Below are 21,281 nucleotides of genomic sequence, written 5' to 3'. Positions count from 1 at the left end.
GGCAGGGCGGTTGCTGTGGTCAGCCAGGCTGTGGTCAAGGGCTGGCCCTGCCACGTGGGGGCTTCCCCTCCCGGGGACCTGGGTTCCTTATCAGTCACGAGACAACAATACAGCCGTTTGGCCTGCCTCGCAAAGCTGTCACTAGGATCCAGGGTGGAACCTGGGACGAGAACCTGGGCCGCGCGTGTGGGGCCCATGTCCCGGCTCCGGCGAGGCTCCTCTTGAGCGGCGTGAACTTGAACAAGCCCCCTAACCCTCGCCGGCTCAGACCCCTTGTCTGCAAGAGGCTCACTGGTAGCAATGGAGGCAGTAATTGGTGTGCAGTGAAAAATAATTTATGACCACGAAAAACCAGAAACCTTAACTGTCTATTGAGCGCACATGAAATAAATTACAAGATATCCAAACCATTGGATATTAGGTAGTCATGAAAAATGACGAACCCTTTCAAATGATTTCAAATTTCTATGCATGAGAAAAATCTCATGTAGAGAGTACAAATATCAGGATATACGATTATACAACATGATCCCAAGGACACAAAAGGTGTCATGAATTAATTAAAGCTTCTGTCTGTTGGCTACCTTCTCTTATGAAAACGGCTGGCTGGATTTTCACGTGGGAGTGCCTGACCTAAAACTGAGGTCAGTGGCACACTGGGCATTCACTCTGGGACGTCCTGGAGACTGCCTCAAATGTGTGGACCATCATCCTTCAGCTAAAGCCAAGCACCAGGGGCCCTGGGGAAGGAGGGCCCTGCCGTGAGAATTAAGACCCCGGGAGAGAAAAGAAGTGCAGGTTCCACCCTGAGCCCCGAGTGGACGCTCCCAATGATGAAGGCAGTGGCCCCCGACCGAATTAGGGGCTCAGGGCTGCCAGTTCCCCCAGGAATGCCAGGTTGGGCAGAGGAAGTGATGGAGAAAGCACAAACATTTTTCACAGTGGCCCTACAGCTTGAGCCGTTGTTGATTTCGCTTTCCTCTTCACCAATCTTTACATTCCCCGAGTACGTAGGGATTTTTAAATCAGAATTAAAATTAAGACATACAATGGGGATTAGTTGGATACTCTTGGGTGTTCCTTCTCCCTTTGCATGTCGAGGAATCTCCAGGTGCAAAAGCATTTTATGTACTTCGGAGCTCACTGATGCCAAAAGGCAGTGTTCACAGAAAATCAAAGCGCCCGCGTTAAGGCGTGGTGGCGGCAGATGCCGTTGGCTGCTCATCCCACAGCTTGCTCCCTCTCCTCCTCACCAAAGAGCCTGGATTTTGTTTGGGTGGGAAAGTGCCTGGCCAGGGATTGCGAATATAATTGGTACCAGCCAGGCATGGCAACTCCTTGGTCTTCAGCCAGGGCCGGCCAGGGCCGGTCAGACGGCCTGCCTGGCATCAGAGGTATAAGGGGAAGTGTGCTGGGAGCTTCTGGGAAAGATTCTCCTCCTGTTGAAGGGCGGAGTGATGGCTGGAGAGAGCCCTTGGCCCCATCCCCTTCCTTCTCGCACAGGATGCTGGGAGGAAGCACGTGTAGAGTGGAAGTAGCCAGCTCGGGGCCGTGGCTTCCGTACCGAAGATGGCGGAGCTGGAAGGAGCCTGGGCCCTGTGGACCCGCCACGCCAGCCCTGGGACTGCCTGAACGTCTCTGCGGTGTAAGCCACCGTTGGTCAGGTTTTCTGTCACTAATGGATACGCAGGAAAGGTCATGCATGGCCTGACATGCTGCTCTCCCACAGATCCACTAATGCTTCTACCCAGAGGATGGCTCAGAGCGGGGTCTGGAAGGGAGGAGAACTACGTCAAGGTGGGCGAGGGCCAGTGCAGAGTCCTCGGGTCACACCAGGTGGCGGGCAAAACCTTGTACCCAAGAGCTGCTCATGGCTGGTGCCAGTGACAGCCAGCCATGCTGGCATTTACTGGGCACTTGGGATGTGCCAGGCACGGTGCAACGAGCTTTACCTGAAGGACCCAGGACCCAGGAACAGGCTTTCCCTGTGAGCGTGGCTACAATGCCACACTCGGCCGGCAGCCTCCCCATCGCCGACCCCCAGCCCCTGGCCAGCTCTCCCGGCAGGAGCATGTTACCTCAATCTGGGGCAGGAAGGTGTGAATGGAGGGCACGTCGGGCAGGCTGGCAGTGACGTCCAGGAGCCGCTGGGCCAGGGCCCTCCACAGCTGCAGATCCTGCAGCGGCCGCTGGAAACGCTGCCCCAGCTCCAGCCCCGCGGCACTGCGTAGCCTGCTGCTGCTCCCCTTGAGGCTGCGAGGACATGGGAGGAACAGAGAGAGGAGAGTGGGATCAGTCCCGGGGTGGGGCTCCGCCTGAGCCCCAAGGACACGCACTTGTGCAAAGACAAGATGTAGGCGGAAGGGGCTCTGGTTAATAGGAAAAGGAGAAGCTGCTGGCCACAGACCTCGGCCCTTCCTGAGGATGGGCGATGGGGCTCCCTGGAACCTGGAGTAGGTGTAAAGATCTGATTTTGAAATCAAACAGATCAGTTGTGTGGCCTTAAGTGACCTTAAGCCTCAAGTGGCTTAACATCTTTGAGCCTCAGTTTCCTCACCTGTTAAACGGTGAACACAGGGATCACCTCAGAGGGTCACTGTAAGTAACAAATGAGATAACACATGGTGACATCTTCTTCCAGTAATGGAAGACTAGTTCGTTTGGACAAGACCTTCCACTAAGGATAACTTAAAAAAAAAAATCAAATTAAAAACAAAACAAAAACAAAACTGTGAGTGCAATACCAAAGCTAGTTTGGCCCTGAGGGCATTTGCCAGTCTGGAAGAAACAGTAAAACTTCAGTGGCCCTTGGCAACCTCTCAGAGTAAAAAGTCTAAGCCCAGGGTCCGTCAAAGGTGGCAGATTTTGATAACCAAACCCCACTTTGAGCTGGGACCTCAAAGATCTGGGCCCTCAGGATCAAAGTGCCCTGGCAGTAAGACTTGCAGCCCAGGATCATGGCTGGGGTCAAGGAAGGCTCCTCACAGGTTCATGGCCAGGGAACCTCAAGTCCCGAAGGGTCCTCGGCTGTCATGGTCCCCAGGAGACCAGCAGAAGCAAAGAAGATTCTTTCTTGAGTAAGGGATCAGCATCCTAGGTTCATACAATTTTTAGAAATAAATTTTCAAATATGATGTTCAGCCTCCTGTTAGAGACAACCAGACACACAAGGCAACAAGACACCATGAGTGATAACGTAGCCCTGAAGAAACATACTACAGACACAGGCTCACAGACAGGAGAGAGATCAGAATGATCAGTACAAACGATAAACAACTCTGTGCAGAGACATAAAAACCAAGCTTGAGAATTTCTGTGGAAAACTAGACACCATAAAAAGGGATAAGGGAGATTTGGAAAATGACCAAATAGACTTTCTAGCACGAATCATGCATGCAAAGTATTCAGTGTTGGGAATGATTCCCTATCTTTGCCAAGGGTTGGTGTTTGAACTTGTGAGTCACACACCCCAAAATGCCCACAGGAAGCTCCATTGGAAATTCAACTGAATTCAATTAACACTGAGTGGCAACCTTCACTGTGCCAGGCAGTGACTCAGGCCCTCGGGACACTCTCAGGCTATTAGAGAAACTGAAGTGGTAACACAATTACAACACAACCCAAGTGTTAAAATGGCTTACAAAAGTGCCACAGACAGGGGACAAGACGGTGAGGGTCTGGGAAGGCCCCTCACAGGAGGTGACCTCTGCAGGAGTTAAGGCGGGTCAAGGTGTTCTGGGCAGAGGGCACGGCAGGACCCAGGACACACTGTGCTGAGTCGTGTTCTGAGCTCGCCAGGCCGTGCGGTGAGGGCTGCGTGCAGAAGGGCAGGAGGTGGGGGTGGAGAGCGATGTTGCGGGCAGAGGGTGAGTGCCACCCTAAGGCTGGGACTTTCCCCTGCGCCAACTAAAATAAAACAGCCACTTGCGCTGGGCTTGCCGGGAGAGACCCCTCTCTGAGAAAGGATTTTCCAGAAGACAACAATTGCCCTGCAGGGGCTTCCGAGAGAAAGCAACAATGCCCGCACAGCGAGGGCTGCGGGCGAGCCAGCCGGTGATCAGGCGGCTCCAGGCCCACGAGGCAGCTTATCAGAACTGACAGCAGACCACGGGCTCCGCTCCCCGCGCTGTAAGACCCTCCCGGGCTTCCGCACTTGCCCTTCACCTGGGGGAGCTCCTTTCCACCGAGGATGCTCCCCGATTCATGCCCACAAGCTGCTCAAACCCCCATAATTCATCCCTTGTCTCATAGACTTGAACAGCTGTGGCATCAGCAGTGGGAGCTGAAGGAGACCCTGGTGGTCCCTGGAGGCAGCGAGAAGAGCAGGCAAAGGAGCCAGCCCGGCCCCTCTGTGCTCTCAGCAGGGCGGGACGGTAAGTTCCTCTCGGACCTGGGCTGCGCTGAGCTCAGGGAAGTGCGCTGAGCTCCCCTCTGAGCAGCGCTAAAGCCCGGGGATCAGATGCAGGGTCTGGTTTAGAGTCCGCGGATCAGACCACAGGGACGTGACGTCACAAGTAAGTAGTGGGGATTCTTCATCTGAAAATCAGAATCCGGGGCTCCCCTGGCTGGGACGCCAGCTGGTAAGTGTTTAAGAACCGGGGACCCTGAACTTGTCTATTTTTACAAAAATGGTCAGACTTTACTAAGGATGATTTAGAATTTCAGTGGCCACAATGGGTTAGTTTTTGTTTAGATAGAGTAGCTTCCTTCAGAGGACATTTGGGAAATAAGGGATCCCACATCTCTCAAAAGCCATGGGATGCGTATTGTAAGAGGTGTGATGAGGTATCAAAAGGATTAAGTGATTCCAAAAAAGGTTCATTAAAAGACTCCATACAGGGAAGCAGACATGGCTCCAGTGATTGAGCTCCCGCCTACCACATGGGAGGTCTGTAGTTTGGTTCCTGTTGCCTCCTAAAGAAGATAGCGAGCTGGCACAATGGGAAGGCCCTGCAAGCTGACACAACAAGATGTTGTAACAAAAGACACAGGAAGAAAAACACAATGAGAGACACAACAAAGCAGGGAGCAGAAGTTCCTGGTGCCTCCTAAAGAGGATGGGCAAGACATGAGCTGACACAATGGGCAGGTGCAGCAAGCTGACACAAGATGACGCGACAAGAGACACAGGAGGAAGAACGTAATGAGAGACACAACAAAGCAGAGAGTGGAGGTGGTTTAAGTGGTTAGGTGCCTCCTTCCATTGGAGGTCCTGGGCTCATTTCCCAGTGTGTCCTAAAGAAACAAAGAAGATAGACACAACAAGTGCAAACAACAAGGGGGTGGGAAGAAACGATTAAATAAATAAATTTTTTAAGAAAGACTCCATACAAAAAGCCAACAAAAAGCTTAAGAAATGAGAAGCTGATCATCTACAAATGAGAACTGTAGCCAAATGGACTTACTTCACCTGGGCCTTCAGCCCTCCTCGTTGCCCTCCTTTGCCCAGTTACTCTGAATCTACAAACCCTCTTTCTCATTTGCCCTTTTGCTTGGCAGGTGAAGAAGAATAGGACACTAAACAGATGCCCTGTAAGATTAGACTGTCCACAGACTCTGGCGCTTCAGTCACACCTTTAATCCATGGTCAAAGACGGGGCTCAGAGCCACAATCACCCATGGAAGAATTCAGAATTCTTTGGGGTGCATACGCTCCAGGGTTGCCTGCCCTAGGTCAGCTTGTACACATGCTGGTCCCAAATTCTGGAAGGCAAAAGCTGATTGGACTGACCTGGAAAGGAACCTACAGGATCCCTCTTTCCACCATAAATCTGAGGGTCAAATAGGCCTGAGAAATAGGGCAAAGCTTCTAGAAGATTACACACCAGGGCAAAGGAAATCTTAAAAGCTTCCTCCACAAATGTCAGTGGGAAAGCATTAGCCCTCGTATTAAGCAAGCAACCTCAATTGTCTCATCTGCCAAGGACAAATTCTGATTAAAAGACATATATATATTTATATATATATAAAAGTGGGGCAAGGACAGAAAGGCAACTCTTCTATATAAACTAGAGAGTTTTGTATTTCTATGTTTTCAGTGTCCCTGGGTTTGTGGTCTGACAAATGGCTGAAAAAATGAAAATTTAGAATTTAAATTATAGAAGCTGTGAGCTCTTTATCCATGTCAGTCTGTGCGTTTGATGGATGACATTTTACCTACCTCTGGATGGTATTACCAAATTAACTTATCAAACTCCTTGAAAGCGCTCCATTCAAGTAGGCTTAAAGATAAGTAAATGCTTGTATATAAATTAATACTCATAAAGTCCTAGAAATTAAGGAAAACAGGCTTGTAATACTTCCAATGAAAACACGGTAAAACTAAACCCAAAGGCTTTCAGAACTCAAGTTCAGGTCCTCGTAGGGTACATGTCTGATCTCCAGAGGCCCTGCCATGCCCGCTGCTGCTGGTGGGCCGAGGAGGAAGGCAGAGGGGCCGGCTGGGGATGGACTTGCCCTGAGGGAAGGCAGGGGCCGGGACTGACTATTAAAAAGCCCTTCCTTGAGAAGCAGATGTGGCTCAGCCCACTGGGCGGCCCCCTACCACACGGGAGATCCCAGGTGCCTCCTGGAGAAGAAGCGCAAACAATGAGCAGACAGATGAGAGAACCATCTGAGGGAAGGGGGGATAAGTAAAAGAAAAATAAAGGAAATCTTTTTTAAAAAGCCCTTCCTTTTGGCCATTGCACAGTGACCCCCTTCCCAAGGCCAAGCTGCAGGAAGAGGCCGATGCAAAGGGATGTGAGCAGCCTCCCAGGACAAACGCCAAGCACAGGCCTCTTTCTGGGAGCAAAATGCCAAACCGTCCCAAGAGGATGACGGTGCCTGAACCGAAAGAGAATCTCTCCAGCCAGTTAGTGGAGAGGCTCAGGAATGTCTAAGAGTTCCCAGGTTGCGAGAGAAAGCAAGCCCGCCTTCCGGAGATGGGGTGAGATGGGGTAGGAGGCCCCTTGAGTCTGGGGGTTCAGGCACACCCAAGTCCCATCTGCCCGCCAGCCTTTCCAGATACCTCTGGAACTCCTGGAGGGCTGAGACCACGCTGTCGAAGAGCGGCTGCAGGTCCTGGGAGGAGGAGGTGGCGAGCTCCCTCAGCTGGGCCTGCAGTCGGTCCACCCGGGGCTCCTCCGCGGCCAGTGCCGCGCACTGCGCCTGCAGCGGACGAGGCAGGAGGGTGAGCGGGACGCCCTCAAGAGGGACAGGCGTGTGGAGGGCAGGGGCAGGGCTGGTGGGGGTGCCAGGCTGGGGGAAAGCTGTCCCAGAGCACAGAGCCTGGGAGCCCCACGCTGGCGCTCAGCCCCTGCTTTCTGGCACCTGCGCTGTGTGATCGGGAAGGTGGATTTACTCTCTGAGCTTTTCCTCTTGGTGATCACCTACTTCACAGCCTTAGGACAGCGACTAATACCCAGGACTGAAATAGCTGAGATGCAGGGGCATTTACAGCAATGCTGGGTGCTCTGGATGCCCCATTCCTTCAAGCTTCACAACCAGCCTGGAAGGTAAACATCTTGTCCCCACGAGGAAACTCGTGGCTAGGGGCTTGGCCGAAGGTTGCAGAGCTGGCAAACAGGGGACCTGCCCTCGGAGCCCACACTGTCCAGCTGCACACCTGCCTCTTAAGCCCCCAATGAAAGCTGCATCCTAGGGGTACTTTTTGAATCCAGATATTATTGGCCTAGGATATACTTCCACTGACTTTACTTTGTCCAGGAGCTGCAGCTGTGGCCTTGGCCTGCGGTCCTGGAAAGTGTAGAGTTTGCCCTTGACCCACCTGACCCCCAGCCCCTTGCTTGGTGCGTGCTCAGGAGGAGGCAGGGTGGGGTAGTGGGAGGTGCACGGGCTTTGGCATGCACAGCCCTGGCTGGGAGCTGCCCTCCTCGGTAAGGCAGAGCTACTCCCACCCGCTGCCAGGACTGTGAGGGTGAAACGTGCAGCGCTGCCCCAGCGGCTGCCCGGCCAGTGCCCATCCCCCCCACGGCCCCCATCCTCACCCCCCAGGAGGTAACCTCGTGTTTGCCTTCCTCACAATCCCTGCAACTTGCAGTCAGCCTAGTCTGGGGTGAACCCCATGAAAGAGATGACAGTTTTAAATCTAGAGGGATTATGGCAGCGGCTGATGGAGCTGCTCTGCAGGCAGAAGGACGTAGATTCCTGGCCAGCCCTGACCACCCTCGAAACTACCCTGTCGATATTCAGTTATTAAGCACAGTGTAAGGACAGCTATAAAATGTTCACGGAAGACTAAGGAAAAGTCGATTTGTGTGAGGCAACCGCACGCAGGAAGGTCGGCCAGGCTGCAGGGCTCGCTGAGCCCGGGGCAGGGCAGGGGGAGGCTGATGGCGCCTCGGGAGAAAGGACCGCCCGAGCCCAGCAAGGCCAGGAGCTGACTCGAGGCTGCACGTGCCCAGAAATGGCCAGGACCCTCCCTCCCTGCGGAGCAGAGAGCGTGGCCTGGCAGCTACGGAGAGAGGGCTATGATCCCACGGCCGGGCGGCCTGGCTCAGCACTCCCTCTAGCCTCAGTTTCCCTGCTTGGGAAAGATGGGGGCGCATCTTGCTTTGACATGCCCCATTTGTACCTCCAATGTTTTCTGGCTACCTGGGAAGCGTCCCAGGGAGGGCGGGCCCTGGAAGGTACGGGCATTTCCCCGCTGACTCCAGTTTAGCCAGAAAACCTCTCTGGTTTCAACCCTAGAGGCTCCAGGCCATCCTAGGACGGACGGCAGGCCCCACCGCTGGTCAGCAGAGGGAGGCACCAGCCAGGCCCCTGCTCTCTGTGAAGGAAGGTCTCGGGACTGCGGCGGGGGAGAGCTGGCACGGCCACCCCTGAGCCAGACTGCCTGGGCTCAAGTTCAAGTCCCTGCCTCCACCTGGGCAGGCCAGCTAGCGTCTCAGTGCCCCCCCCCCCCCAACTCTGCATCCATCCTAGAGCTGCACAGCAACCAGACAGGAGGTAAGTGCTGGCAAATACCACCCCCGCCCCGCCCCGCTGCAAAGGTCTTGCAGATGAACTGTGAGGCCCCACGTGAACGTGCTTCCCTGCAGTCTGCCTGTTTCTTATGAAAGGGAAAACAGTCCACATTTCTTTTTTGGTGCAAGGCAGGGAAGTGTGCGCTCCCCTCGCCCCGCTCTGCTCAGCCACAGCATTCCCGGCCCAGCCAGGGTGCGCTGCCTCGGGAGCCACGCACTTGGCCTCTTTCCAGGGCACCCAGCTGCTCCCGAAGGGCTGGGCGGGAGCAGGACTGCCGGCTGCTCTGGCTCTGCAACACGAAGGTGTAAACTGAAACTACGTGACTGCTGGCTGAAGAACAAAGATTTTAGAAACAAATTCTAAAATTCCTTTTTCATTGATTTCTGGCTAGCCATGGCTTGATCATAATTGACGATCATAATTGTAGAGATGTGGCAAGGTTTCCTAAAACGCAGCCAGGCCACAGGCAGGTGGCCGTGGTCTCCCCCATCTCCCCGAGACAGGTGTATCTTGGATGACCTCACCCTCCCACTGTCCTTCACCAGGAACCCTGGTACAAGGCACTGGCTCTTTAAGCAGATGCTGTTCTAAAACTCGAGAGGTTAAAATCGCACGGCCCAAGCCATCCAGTTAGCAGGGAGAGGAGAAGGGCCTTGAACCCGGGCAGCCAGCTCCCAAGCCCGGGGCCCTCCCCACTGCACCATCCCACCTCCCACGCAAGCCGAGCACAAAGGCCACCAGTGCTGTGTCCTGGGCCAGGTCGAGGCCGCAGGAAACGAGAGCCCTACGAGGACGGTGCTCTGTCTCCAGCTCCACGAGCGTTTCTGGGCAGGGACAAAGAGCGGAAGGGAGCGAGAACACAGACCCACCTGCAAGGCGGAGGTGGGGTCTGGGTGCCGTCTTAGAGGTATTTCCATTCGTGGAGCCGTGATACTGAGTGCACAGTAGAGAGCTGGGGTGGTGGAGCGGGACCGAGCTTATCAGCGGCCTCTTTGTCCCTGGGCCAAGCCTCCTGCCCCGTTCTGCATGCGGGAGGGGACGAGCGCCCGGACCTCGGGTCTGGGTGTGAAACCTGCCCTTCTGGTGGGCACGCTCCGCTGGCACGGCCAAGAGCCCTGCACCTTTGCTTCTCAGGATGCCTGTGCTAAGCGCTTTGCCCCCAGACCCATGCTGGGGTGTCCGCCCTTGGGGGCTGCGAGACCCAAACCTGGCCGCCCAGCGCACCGCTGGTCTCTTTTGCTCACTGACCTGCCCTGTGACCCCCGGGGATATCAGGGGGAAAAGCCTCTCCTGGCCTCAGCTTCCTCACTTGGAAAATGGGGATAAGCCCCCAACTTGCCCACGTCCCCCGGGAACTTGGAAAGATTACCAGGGCCTCCGGGGACAGCCGCGAGCGTGCTCAGGGCTGGGCGCGATTCTCCCACATCCAGAGGAGGCGCTCAAAGCGGCAGCACCGGAGGCACGTGGCCAGCACGGGGACTGGCCGTGGCCTGCAGACCCGCTTACCGAGCAGCGTCTCCAGCGGGCCACCAGCTCGTCCTCGGTCCCCGCCTGCACGCCAGGCTCCGGGCCCTCGGCGGCCAGCCCCTGCAGGCGCTTCCTGAAGTCCCCGAGGTCCGCCTCCAGCCGCCGCACCTGCCCCTCGCAGGCACCCTCGGACTGGAGCACGCCCTGCAGCCGCCCCTCCTCCTCCTCGCAGAGGCCGCGCAGCTTCTCCAGGACCTGCCACAGCTCCTCCAGCTCCTCGGCGATCTTCTCAGCCCCCAAGGGAGAGGAGTTCTGCATGACGCCCGCAGACTGCCCCTGCAGCTCCTTCAGAGAGTGCTCGCCCCTGGGAAAGTCCTTGATGATGTGCTGGTGGTGGCGGGGGGCCGAGGGAAAGAGACACGAGGGGAAAAAGAACACATTTGCTGCATTTCCCAGAGGCCCCGGGCATGCCACGCTGCATATAATTCATAGATTCCCAGGCTGGAGCCGGCCGGGTCTGTCCAAGGGGTGAGCCATGCATCAAATGTCCCTGACCCTGCACCCTGAGAAAGTCACTCCCTTCCGCGATTTTGCCTTTTGGTAAGACAAGGAGAAAGGCTCCGGCAGGTGCCTCCCTGTCTTCAGCATCTCTCTGTCATGTGCTAATCTTCACTAACAAAGAGAGCGGGAGCTTCAGCTGGCAGCAGTAGCTCTAGAACCCAACAGCCCATCTTTCCTTGGGTTTATTTCCTTTGCATTTCCTTGCCATTTATCTGACAGTGGACACTGGTTTTTCAACTACGGTGGTGATACACATTTCCTTTCTAAATAACTGCTCATCAGTCCTTTCAAAAGCGAGTCAGCTTAAATACCAATAGTAAATACGCGGTATAGGTGTGCTGCACAGCTGGGGCCTATAAAGTGTTCTTGAATTACCCAAGGTAATCAATCCACTTTATGCAGGGAGAGTCAGGGGCTCGGGCCAGGCCACATAGCAAGTCAGGAAAGCCAGAGAGGATCCAACACCTCCCGACTGCTGGTCTGATGCCCATGGGTCTACACCCGGGCTGCCCAGCCTCGGCATTTGGAGGTGGACGGCTGTTTGCTGCAGGGCCCGTCTTGTGCATTATAGGACACTGAGTAGTCCCTGGTCTCCACCCAGCAGATGACAGTAGCAGCCCTCTCCCAGTTGGGACAACCCAAAATCGTCTCCAGCCCCTGCCCAGGCCCCCTAGGAAATCACTCTGGGTGAAGGCCCGGCTGCTGTGCCTCAGGCTGGCAGGTGCCCTCTGGCTTGGAGCGTTGCTCAAAGCAGCTCAGCCCCACACACCCCGCACTGGATCCCACACTCCTCCTGGCGCGGGGCCCGGGTGCCGTGATGATTGTTATCTCCTGGGCACCCGGCTCGGTCCTAGTAAATAAACCGTAGTGGACCCCTCCCGTGGGCCCCCCCCCCCCCCCCCGGCCGAGGCGCAGCCCAGGGCTTACCTGCAGGGCCGACAGCCGCTGCCCGGTGCTCAGCTTGCAGGCCCTCCCCAGGCAGCCGTTCACCCTCTCGGTCGCCGCCCTCAGCCACAGCAGGAAGTCGTCCACGCTTGCCTTGTACTGCGCGTGCTCCTGGGCCATCTGCTCCAGCAGGTCCACCCGGGCCTGTGCAAGAGGGGCGAAACTATAAGGGTCCCCGACCTGGGCTGCCCTAGGCCAGGAAATCCGCAGCCTGATCGGGTGCATGTGCACACGTGTGCAAGTATGTGTGCGTGCAAACACCCTCAGCCCCCTCACTGGAGACAGAGCCCAGACCCCTGCGCCACCTTCTTAGCAAGAGGCCAAGACCCTCTTGGTTTGGACACAGAGGCAGGCTTGGTCTCAGCTGGCCGGCAGCTTCCTTTCCTTCTGGAAGTGGCTCTCAAAGCTGGAGGTGGGGGGGAAACAACCACTGCCACCATGACAGCATGCTCTCATTTTGAGCACTCCCCAGGGGGCTAGGCACCTCTCTCCCAACCTTCCTAAGAACCCCATGGTTACCCCTGGTGGCTGGATGAGGCAGGGATTGAGGCACAAAGAGGGGAGTTACCTGTCCAAGGTCACCTGATCAGGAAAGCACCAAGATTCCCACCCAGGGGCAAGGCGGAGCCCAGGGAGGGGGGCCTTTCCAGCCCCATCACACAGCGGTGCCTGGGGGTTTGCAAGTGAATGACAGGCTGCGCCCCTTTCAGGAGCTCACCAGGTTCTCAGCCAATCCCTCCTAAGCCCTAACCACACAAAGGACAGCTGTGTCCTCAGGGGAGCTGGCATCCCTGGGTACCACTGCATCCCTGCCCTAAGGCCCAGGTGCACCCAGAGACTCCATTTCTCAAAACATACCCTGGGAGGTGGATGTGGCTCAATGGACAGGGCATCCGCCTACCACATGGATGGTCCAGGGTTCAAACCCTGGGCCTCCCTGACCCATTGGTGAGCTGACCCATGTGCAGTGCTGATACACACAAGGAGTGCCATGCCACACAGGGGTGTCCCCCGCATAGGGGAGCCCCACGTACAAGGAGTGCACCCCATAAGGAGAGCCGCCCAGCACGAAAAAAATGCAGCCTGCCCAGGAATGGCACCACATCCTTGGAGAGCTGACACAGCAAGATGACGCAACAAAAAGAGACACAGATTCCCAGTGCTGCTGACAAGAATATAAGCGGACAAAGAACACACAGCAAATGGACACAGAGAGCAGACAACTGGGGTGGGGGAAAGGGAGAGAAATAAATTTTTAAAAAATTTTTAGAAAAATAAAAAACTTACCCTGACCCCAGCACTCCCTCCTGAGCCTCTCACATGGCTCCCCACTGCCCCCAGATCCCTCCATGCAGCTCAGTGAGGCTGAGGCCAAGAGCCTGGGCTGGGAGCCCTGGTTGCCTACAGCAAGTGACTAGCCTCTCTGTGCCCCGGTTTCCTCATCTGTATGATGCGGTTAATAACAGTACCTGCCTCGTTGGGGGGTGCAGTGGGGCTTAAATAAATGCTAAGGAACTGGGAGTCATTGTTTATTATCTCTTTCTCCCCTCCCCCAGTGAACCTGTCATACCCAACGACACGACACAACCCAGGCATGGCCCCACGCCTTTGCAACTGCAAAGAACCAGGGAGTAAATGTTTTTGGCTTCGCCGCCGAAGGTCTCTGTCACAACTGCTCCACTCTGCAGTTGCATCATGCAATGGGATGGCCTCTACTTCCTCCCTCCACTACCTGGTGAGCAGGTGCCCACCTGGCGGTGCCAATCCCAGGCCCCATCTCCTCTGAAGCTTTGCCCAGTGCCCCCGCCTGAATTAACAGCCTTCCCTTGGGTTTCTCAGAGACACAGCTCCACCAGAACACCTGTCCCCCAACTCGTGCAGAGTTCCTCATGACCTGCCGGGGGAACCAAGGGCTCCCCAAAAACAAGGCTGCCCTGGGTCACTTCCTCTCCCCAGGTCCTAGCTCAGGGCAGGTGCTGTGGATGCTTCCTGAATGAACACTGAGTGCCAAAACCTACCTGCCCCTGGAGGAAAGGTTTCCAGAAGTGAATCAAGAAAAGGGAAACGTTTACTTACTAAGCACCTACTATATGCCCTGAACTCTGTAGCTTTGTCTTATTTAATGCTCACAACTAATCACAAAACCATCCCATTAGGCAAATGACCCAACTGGAGTTAGAAGGTCTTATAACTCCCACTGGGCCTCACAGACAGGATTCAAATGGCAAGTACTGGACTCCAAAATCAGTGCTCTTAGCCAACCGTCAGCAGATGTTTCCTGTCAAGGACCAGAGAATAGACAGTTTTGGCTTCACTGGCCATGTGGTCGGTTGCAACCACTCGACCTGCTGTTGTAACTCTAAGCAGTCATAGGCCATGCATTTAGTACCTAAGCGTGGTCCAATTCCAGTAAAATTTTATTCATGGGTACTGAAATTTGAATTTCACATCATTTCTGCAGGCCATAAAATAATCTTTATTTTTTTCAACCGCTTCAAAAAGCAAAAACCATTCTTAGTTCATGGGTTGTACAAAAATAGGTGGAGACTGGATTTGGTCCACAGGCCGAAGTTTGCCAACCTCAGCTCTCTGCCCTGAGGCCAGGCTGCATCTGGGAAGGCCCTGACCATCGAAGAAGCAAAGTCAAAAGTTGTCGGGTGAAAAGGTGGACCCATCTGTGGATCTGAGAACCTTCCCTGCTTAACTGCACATGCCTTCCCCTTCCTTTGAGAAGCAACTCATCTAATCCAGAAATACGAATTCACTTGAACCTTTGCAACAACCAATGCAAGTCAGAGAAAACAGCCCCATTTTATAGATGGGGAAACTGAGTCCCTGGGTGAATCAGGGGGACATCCTCTCTCCACCCTCAACAGCAGGGCAGGGCAGACGGGAAGGCCCCGGGGCTGCCTGTACCACAAGAGTGGACCATGAGACAGTGAGCTCAGATGGCACCGGGCACGCGGCGAGGCCCCCCCCCGCCTCCCCCTTCCCGCCAAACCCTCCCAGAGCGCCTTCCATCTCCAGGAAAGGCAGATTTACGAGAGGACGTGGGTCAGGAATAAGCAGCAGGGAGTAAACGCCGGAACGCTGGTCAACGCTGGTGACGAATGCTGCGGCGAAGCAAGCCCTCCGACGACAGGGCTGAGGCTGGCGCCTCTGTGCGTGTGAGCGATGAGGTGCTGGCACTTCGCAGGGCCCAGAGTCAACAAAAGCCTCCGGATGGGGGCACAGGCGCTGGGGCAGGAACGCGGCGGAGCCGGGCGGGAATCCAGGCCGGAGCCGGGCCAGGCCTAACGTCATGGGGCGCATGCCGGAGGGTGACAGGGTGACAAATGGAGCGTGCTCAGCCTCCTCGTTAGACCAAGCAATTAAACCAGCTGCAGTCGGGCCAGAGCTGTTGGGAATGCCAAGTCCCAGCCCATTCACGCCGCGGCGTGGATTTATGCTTCTGCCAAGGGCTGCGCCGCGAGCTTTGATGCTTGGCCAAGATGCCAGACCAACACACCTTCCTCGAAGGGCTCCTCGGGAAGCAGGAGGAGGAGGAGGCTGCTATTTGCCGGCCCTTCAGAAAACAGATGCAGTGGGTAAAAAACCAGAAACTACTAACGATCAGCCTGCCACGTCCAGACTTGACTTGAAAATGCTTGGGATGGCAGGCTTCCATGGGTGCCAGTGCATTTAAACCTCGCCCCAGTGGCTAGCCAGTGGTCCCCTTCTAGAATCTCCCTCCGGGTGAAGGAGTCTCTAGGCTGAAGGAGCTTGTAGTCCAAAGAAAGGGGGAGAGGGGAGTCAGGACCACTCAAGAAGCTACAAGTTGTTCAGCAAGACTGAAACTCAGAGTGCATGCAGGGCAGGCAGGGGGCTGCCCAGAAGAGGGAAGTATCAAAATGTGAGTCTGCAAGGCTGAGCAGGACCAGGCAAGGAAAAGAATCTCTGATCAGAAACAGCCCCATTTCCAGTCAAACCAGAGGCTTTGCTAAATGAACACATTGAAAGTCAAAATGATTTTTCACAAGTGAAAACAGGGGCCTGCTACCCAGGTGTGCTGGCACCTGGAGGGAGGTGTTTAACGGGCCAGCCCAGAGGCAGAAGCACGCAGCAAGCTCCAAATTCTTTTTACATCCGGAAACCCAGAGAGAGTAAGTGATTTTCTGAAGGCCACACAGCTTGGGGCGGCCAGAAGACAGTGTTCCTGGCTATGTGTCTGGGCCTATCATGTCACGGAGCCAGGACGCTGGTGGGGAGGGGGCAGTCGAAGTGCCCTGCTGCCCAGGACTTTGGATTTCGGTTCTGCTCAGGGTGCCCAGCTGACAGGGGGCTGCTGTGCTTCCCCGTCTCCCCCCACACCTGTCCTGCGAGCCATGGATTCCTGCCCAGCCCAGCGCCAGAGGGCAGCGACTCCCTCACAGGAGACAACTGCCTCCCCGAGCAGGGGCGAGACAGCTGGGGAGGAGAGCTGGTTAGAGGGGAGGGCAGGCCAGGGAGAAAGGGGACAGGGGCCAGGAGACAGGGAAGGGAAGCAGAGGCCAGTGGCCCCAGCAGGAAATTTCCTGGCAGAAATGGAAGCGCCTGGAAGAACAGGATGCCCAATTCCATCACGTTCCCTGCCCGGCTGGGCTGGGCTTCGTAAAAACGCTTCCCTCGGCCACCGAGCCCAAGCCTACCGCACCTGCCGGTGTCCAGGATTGAGCTCCGGCTTCAGGTCCACTCCGGCGGGGCCGGTCTCCGGGGACTGCAGGACCTCCCAGGAGCAGGAGCCAGGCTCAGGGCGACCAGGAGGCGTGGGGGCCCCGGGGCGTCCTCAGGCGCCCCTGGACACCCAGAGCTCCCCATCCTGCTTGGCCAGAGCGGGGCTGGAAGGCTGCGGTGTGCCCAGAAGGGCGTGGGGGCCACGCTCCATTCCACTGGGGAGGCCCCCGGGGTGGGCAGAAACTGTCCTTCCGATGTAAAAGAGCGTCCCTGGATGGTCCCTCCGGAGCTTCTCAGCCGTCTGGAGACTCTGATCAAAGCCTGTCCTCACATTCTGATTCTAGCTTCAGGGCCTCTTGGGCCGGCCCCCTTCCTCCATGCGTGGCCAGCCCCTCCCCACCCAAGAGCGGAAGCTGCTCCCTGGGAACGAGAACAGATACAGCAAACACCCAGGGTCCAGAAAGCAAAAAAATCAAGGGCCCGTGAGCTTCACACAACTGGTGAAAGAACCAAACCCAATTCCAGTCTCCAGGCAAAATCTAGTGACCCCAGCACACACAGCACCCCATTTTCTTGTCGAGGCCAGAATTCCTCCAGCTGAGGGGGCTGCCAGCAGGGGGGCCGCGTCTCAGGCCAGCGGTGCCCCCTGCGCCTCGGGCCACTGCGCCCATGGGCCTGCTCCCCCAGGACCCTCGAGGAAATCCCCCACAGCAAACTGCACCCCGCCCCAGCGCCAAGGCCCCAGCCCTCTAAGGTAGCGGCACAGAGGCACCCAGGAGTGCCGGTGCCAGAGTTTGTCCAGGATGCAGGTAAAACCGAAGGCAGGGACCAAGGAGGGAGTCACCTAGAACTTCTGATTCTTTCTAGTGGGCCGGTGGTGTGTGGCCCTTAGATTAAAAAAAAAAGGCCCATTTTTTTTAGAATAGTGGGCCAAGAACACTTCCTCTACCTCCCCCAGCAGAGGCTTACAAACGATCGCAGCACAAGCAACAGAAGTTGGGATTTCCATGAATTTTTTTTGGTTCCACTGCGGGGAGGGCCCAGGAATGACGCTGAGACCCTCTGAGGCGCTCATTTCTGCATCTGGCCCCGAAATGGCCAGAACCTGTGCCACTCTCTGACTTGCAGTCACCTGGGCGCCTCCCTGCACGCACCCACCAGCCGCTTTCCACTTCCTCTTCTGCACCTGCATGGGGCTGACTGCCATTGCCACAGCACCTGCATCCTGTGGTCACACCAGGGGCAGGCACTGCCCCCGCCGGGGCGCCAGGGGCAGCAGGGGCAGGCTGGTCTTGCACCAGCGGAGGGCCAACTCGCTGCATCTGGGGGTGGGGGGAGACCCAGTACGGCCTCGTCCACCGTTCCGGACCCCCGTGCAGCTGCCCCAGAACGTCCTGTCATGTCCCTCTATCTTAGTTCCCCGCAGGCTGCAGGGGTGGGGTTCATTCAATAAATAGCTCGACACCTGCTGTGTGCCAAATATAATGGTCCTATTTATTCTCAGTGGTTTTGAAGAGTAGAGTCCCTCCTCTACATGGACAAGTGCTTGGCAGTTTTCAAAGGGGGCACAGGAGCTCAGTCAGTCCTCACGATCTGGGGACAGTAGGCTGGGCTGCCCCGAGGCCACGAGCCCGGGTCCCTTCTCAAGCCTTCAGCGGCGGGAGTCCTGAGCCTGCTCCCAGATTCCCTGGACTCCTGGATCGCCCAGGCTCAGCTCGGCCTGAGCATAATGGTGAGCACAAAGAACCAGGGCGATGGCCAGTTCTAGCCACTTGATGGACAGTGGACAAATAACCTGAATCCCCCCCCAGAGACACCAGAAATACATTAACATACAAGAGGCAATTAAACAGGGATCTAAGTCCAGCTCCAGGTAAGAGGCAACGGCAGGCCCAGAAGGAGGGACGCTATGGAAAGCAGACTGTGAAACCCGCGTGTGAATTGCTGATGCTGGCACCTAGAGGCTTGGGTTTAAGGCTCAGGCTGGAAAAAGAGTGCGACGTTGGGTGCAGAGTGGGCAGCGACCATCGCACCAAGGCAGGGCTCTCAATGGCTGTCCCCTAAGTCACAGCGCGACTAGGAAAAGCACTTCCCGCTACACAAAAGGAGCGGGGAGCTTCTGTGTTTCAGTCTGAGTTCTGGGCTATAAATAAATGAAAATAAGAAATCACCTCTCAGAGCATGGAACCGGGGACCTGTTGCATCATTCAGGCTTGGGTTCAAGTTCTGAATCCCCTGGATTCAGAAACCCCAAGCCCATACGATGATGTAAAAATAGGAATGACTCGTGAAAGAAACTTCCCAGGGAGCCTGGCTGGAGCAGACAATGACTCCCCTCGGACTATGCCCCGCACCCTGGGCTCTGAGCTAACGCCCTGCGTAAGGTGAGCTCAGGTTCAAAATGACAAAAACCTGCCACACCAGGAGCCACAACCTGCAGCAGCACCAGCCCCAGAACTTCAGCTACCACAACAACCTGGTATAGATTATAAAATGCGTAAGCTTGGATTGACCCTGGATACAGAAGAAGGAAGGCGAAAGTTAAGGGGGAAAAACAGCAGTGAAAAGAGACCAGGCGGATACAATAGATAAAATAAAGAACCAGAAAGATGTTCTCAAAAAAGAAAAAACAATTTAAACTTAATGACTCACTAGACTGGTTAAAAATCAGGGCAAGAAGGAAGTGAGGGAATGGGGCAAGGGATGGGCAAAGGGATGGGGAAGGAGCAGGAAAGAGTGGAGAAGAAAGATCAAAGGAGAAGACCAAAGGGTGAGAGGAGACAGGGAGGGAGGGGGCGGCAGGGCAGCTGTGTGGCCGGAAGTGAACCTCCCAGTGGTCATCAGTTGGTCAGCACACGTGCACAAAGTGTGGTGCACTGAGCGATACCAGATGCCCTCAAGGGGTCATTGAGCGGAGATGCCTAGGTATGGGTTAATTTATTCATATATGCAGTCAGCCAGGCAACCAAATATTCATTGCATAGGAGCTATAAAGGAAGACAAAAGACAAAGCCCCACCTTATGGAGCTTAAAGTTGAATTGGGAAGACAGGCAAAGAATAGTTAATTTCATGTGTTAACTTGTCTAGGTTATGGAGTCCAGTTGTTTGGTCCAGCAAGCACTGGCCTGATTTGATACCGTGAGGGTATTTTGTAGACGGGCTTGCATCTATAATCAGTTGATTGCATCTAAGGCCAATTGCAGCTGGATGGTTAGGTGGATGCCATGGCATAAAGATGGATGAACCAATGCGTGATTTCATGAGTGGGTAGATGGATTGGGGACATGGTTGAGAGCTTGGTGGATTGATGGGTGGCTCAGTGAGTATTAGGTAGAAGAACAGTGGACAGACAGTGAGTAGACAAGTAGATTCTGGTGGATGGTTAGAGAGAAGATGGTAGATGGATAGTTTGACAGTGGATTGGTGGTGGATGGACTGATGGGTAACAGGTAGATAGTGAGTAGGTAGGCAGGTAGAGGAGTAAACAGTGGATGGGTGGGAGAAAATGGAGAAACGAAGAAGTGAATGGGTAGGTGAAGAGGTGGGTGGGCTGATGGTTAGGTGAGGGAGAAAATAAATGGATGGATAATTAAGTGGTTGAAGAGATGAATAAGAGATTGGCTAGGTTGTGGGGAGGTAGATGGGTGAGCAGGTAGATGGATGGCTGGGTAGCTACATAGCTGAGTAGTGGGTGGATAATGGATAGGAAGATAGTGAATGGACGATTGGGTACATTAGTAGGGAGGTAGAAGGTAGAGGGTGAGTTGGTGATGGGTAGATGGCTGGGCGGTGGGTGGATGGCTGAGTAGGTAGATGAATATAAAGTGGGAAAACGAGTGGCTGGAGGGGTCAGTAGTGGGTGGGCAGGCAGACGGCAGGGGAAGATGAGCCTGCCAAGCCTCACCTTGGCTTTGGCCTTCACAGTGTCGTACTCGGCCAGCATCCTCTTCTGGGCATCTTCGTCCACGCTGGGATCCCCGATCCTGTTGTGCAGGGCAGCGGCCTCCTCCAGCAGCCGCTCCAGGAGCCCAGCCTGGTTGTCCACGTCGTGCAGCAGCACCTGGGCATGGCTCAGCTGCCACTGCTTCTCCTTCAGGCCCAGCTGCAGCTCCACGCGGGGCTCCAGGGTGGCCATCATCTTCTGGAGCCAGTGGTAGAACTCATCTCGGGCCAGCAGGTATTCACTCCAATGCAGCCACACCCACTCGATGCGGCTGTGGGCACAGACACAGGGGCCATGAACCCACGCGCCGGGCAGGGAGACCCTGCGCTGCCTCCTCCCCAACAGGAGGGGGCAGTGTGGCGATGCCCACGGACGCCCTCTCTGGACTCAGTGTGGCCCAGGCACCTTGATAGTCCAGATTCTGGGTCCTCCCTCTTCCTCCTGGGTGGACCCTCCTGCCCTGACCTTAAGCTCTGTGGGGGAGGCTCAGGCTCAGGCAGGGGGCCCAGATTCCAGACCTGCCCCAGGAAGCCTCAGCTGTGGCTTGGGCAGCCCTCGGCCCTCCGAGCCCCAGAGTCTACCCCTCAACTGCTCCACCGTTGCCCCCGTCATTTCCCAGCGGCGGCGGGCTTGAGCCCAGGCCGCGGGTTTCTAACACACGCGTGTGCCCTTGGTGGGAACTGGCCCAGGGATCTGCAGATGGTG

General features: G+C 55.7%; 1 protein-coding gene across 5 annotated transcripts in view; it reads right to left on the bottom strand.

The window, feature by feature from the left end:
- Positions 1–21,281, bottom strand: part of SYNE3 (spectrin repeat containing nuclear envelope family member 3) — a 123,550-nt gene that overhangs the window by 41,673 nt on the left and 60,596 nt on the right. For all 5 annotated transcript variants that reach the window (XM_058292050.2, XM_058292037.2, XM_071213713.1 and 2 more), the window contains exons 4-8: positions 20,538–20,847; positions 11,923–12,084; positions 10,474–10,821; positions 7,010–7,149; positions 2,079–2,253 (exon numbers count right to left, since the gene is read on the bottom strand). In XM_058292050.2, coding sequence (XP_058148033.1) covers positions 2,079–2,253; positions 7,010–7,149; positions 10,474–10,821; positions 11,923–12,084; positions 20,538–20,847 — 1,135 coding nt within the window. The remainder of the gene's footprint in view (positions 1–2,078; positions 2,254–7,009; positions 7,150–10,473; positions 10,822–11,922; positions 12,085–20,537; positions 20,848–21,281) is intronic.

The sequence above is a fragment of the Dasypus novemcinctus genome, chromosome 3 (assembly GCF_030445035.2).
Source record: "Dasypus novemcinctus isolate mDasNov1 chromosome 3, mDasNov1.1.hap2, whole genome shotgun sequence".
NCBI classification, from domain to species: Eukaryota; Metazoa; Chordata; class Mammalia; order Cingulata; family Dasypodidae; genus Dasypus; species Dasypus novemcinctus.
Note: the sequence above shows the minus strand (reverse complement) of the source record. Positions and strands in the feature narration are given on the sequence as shown.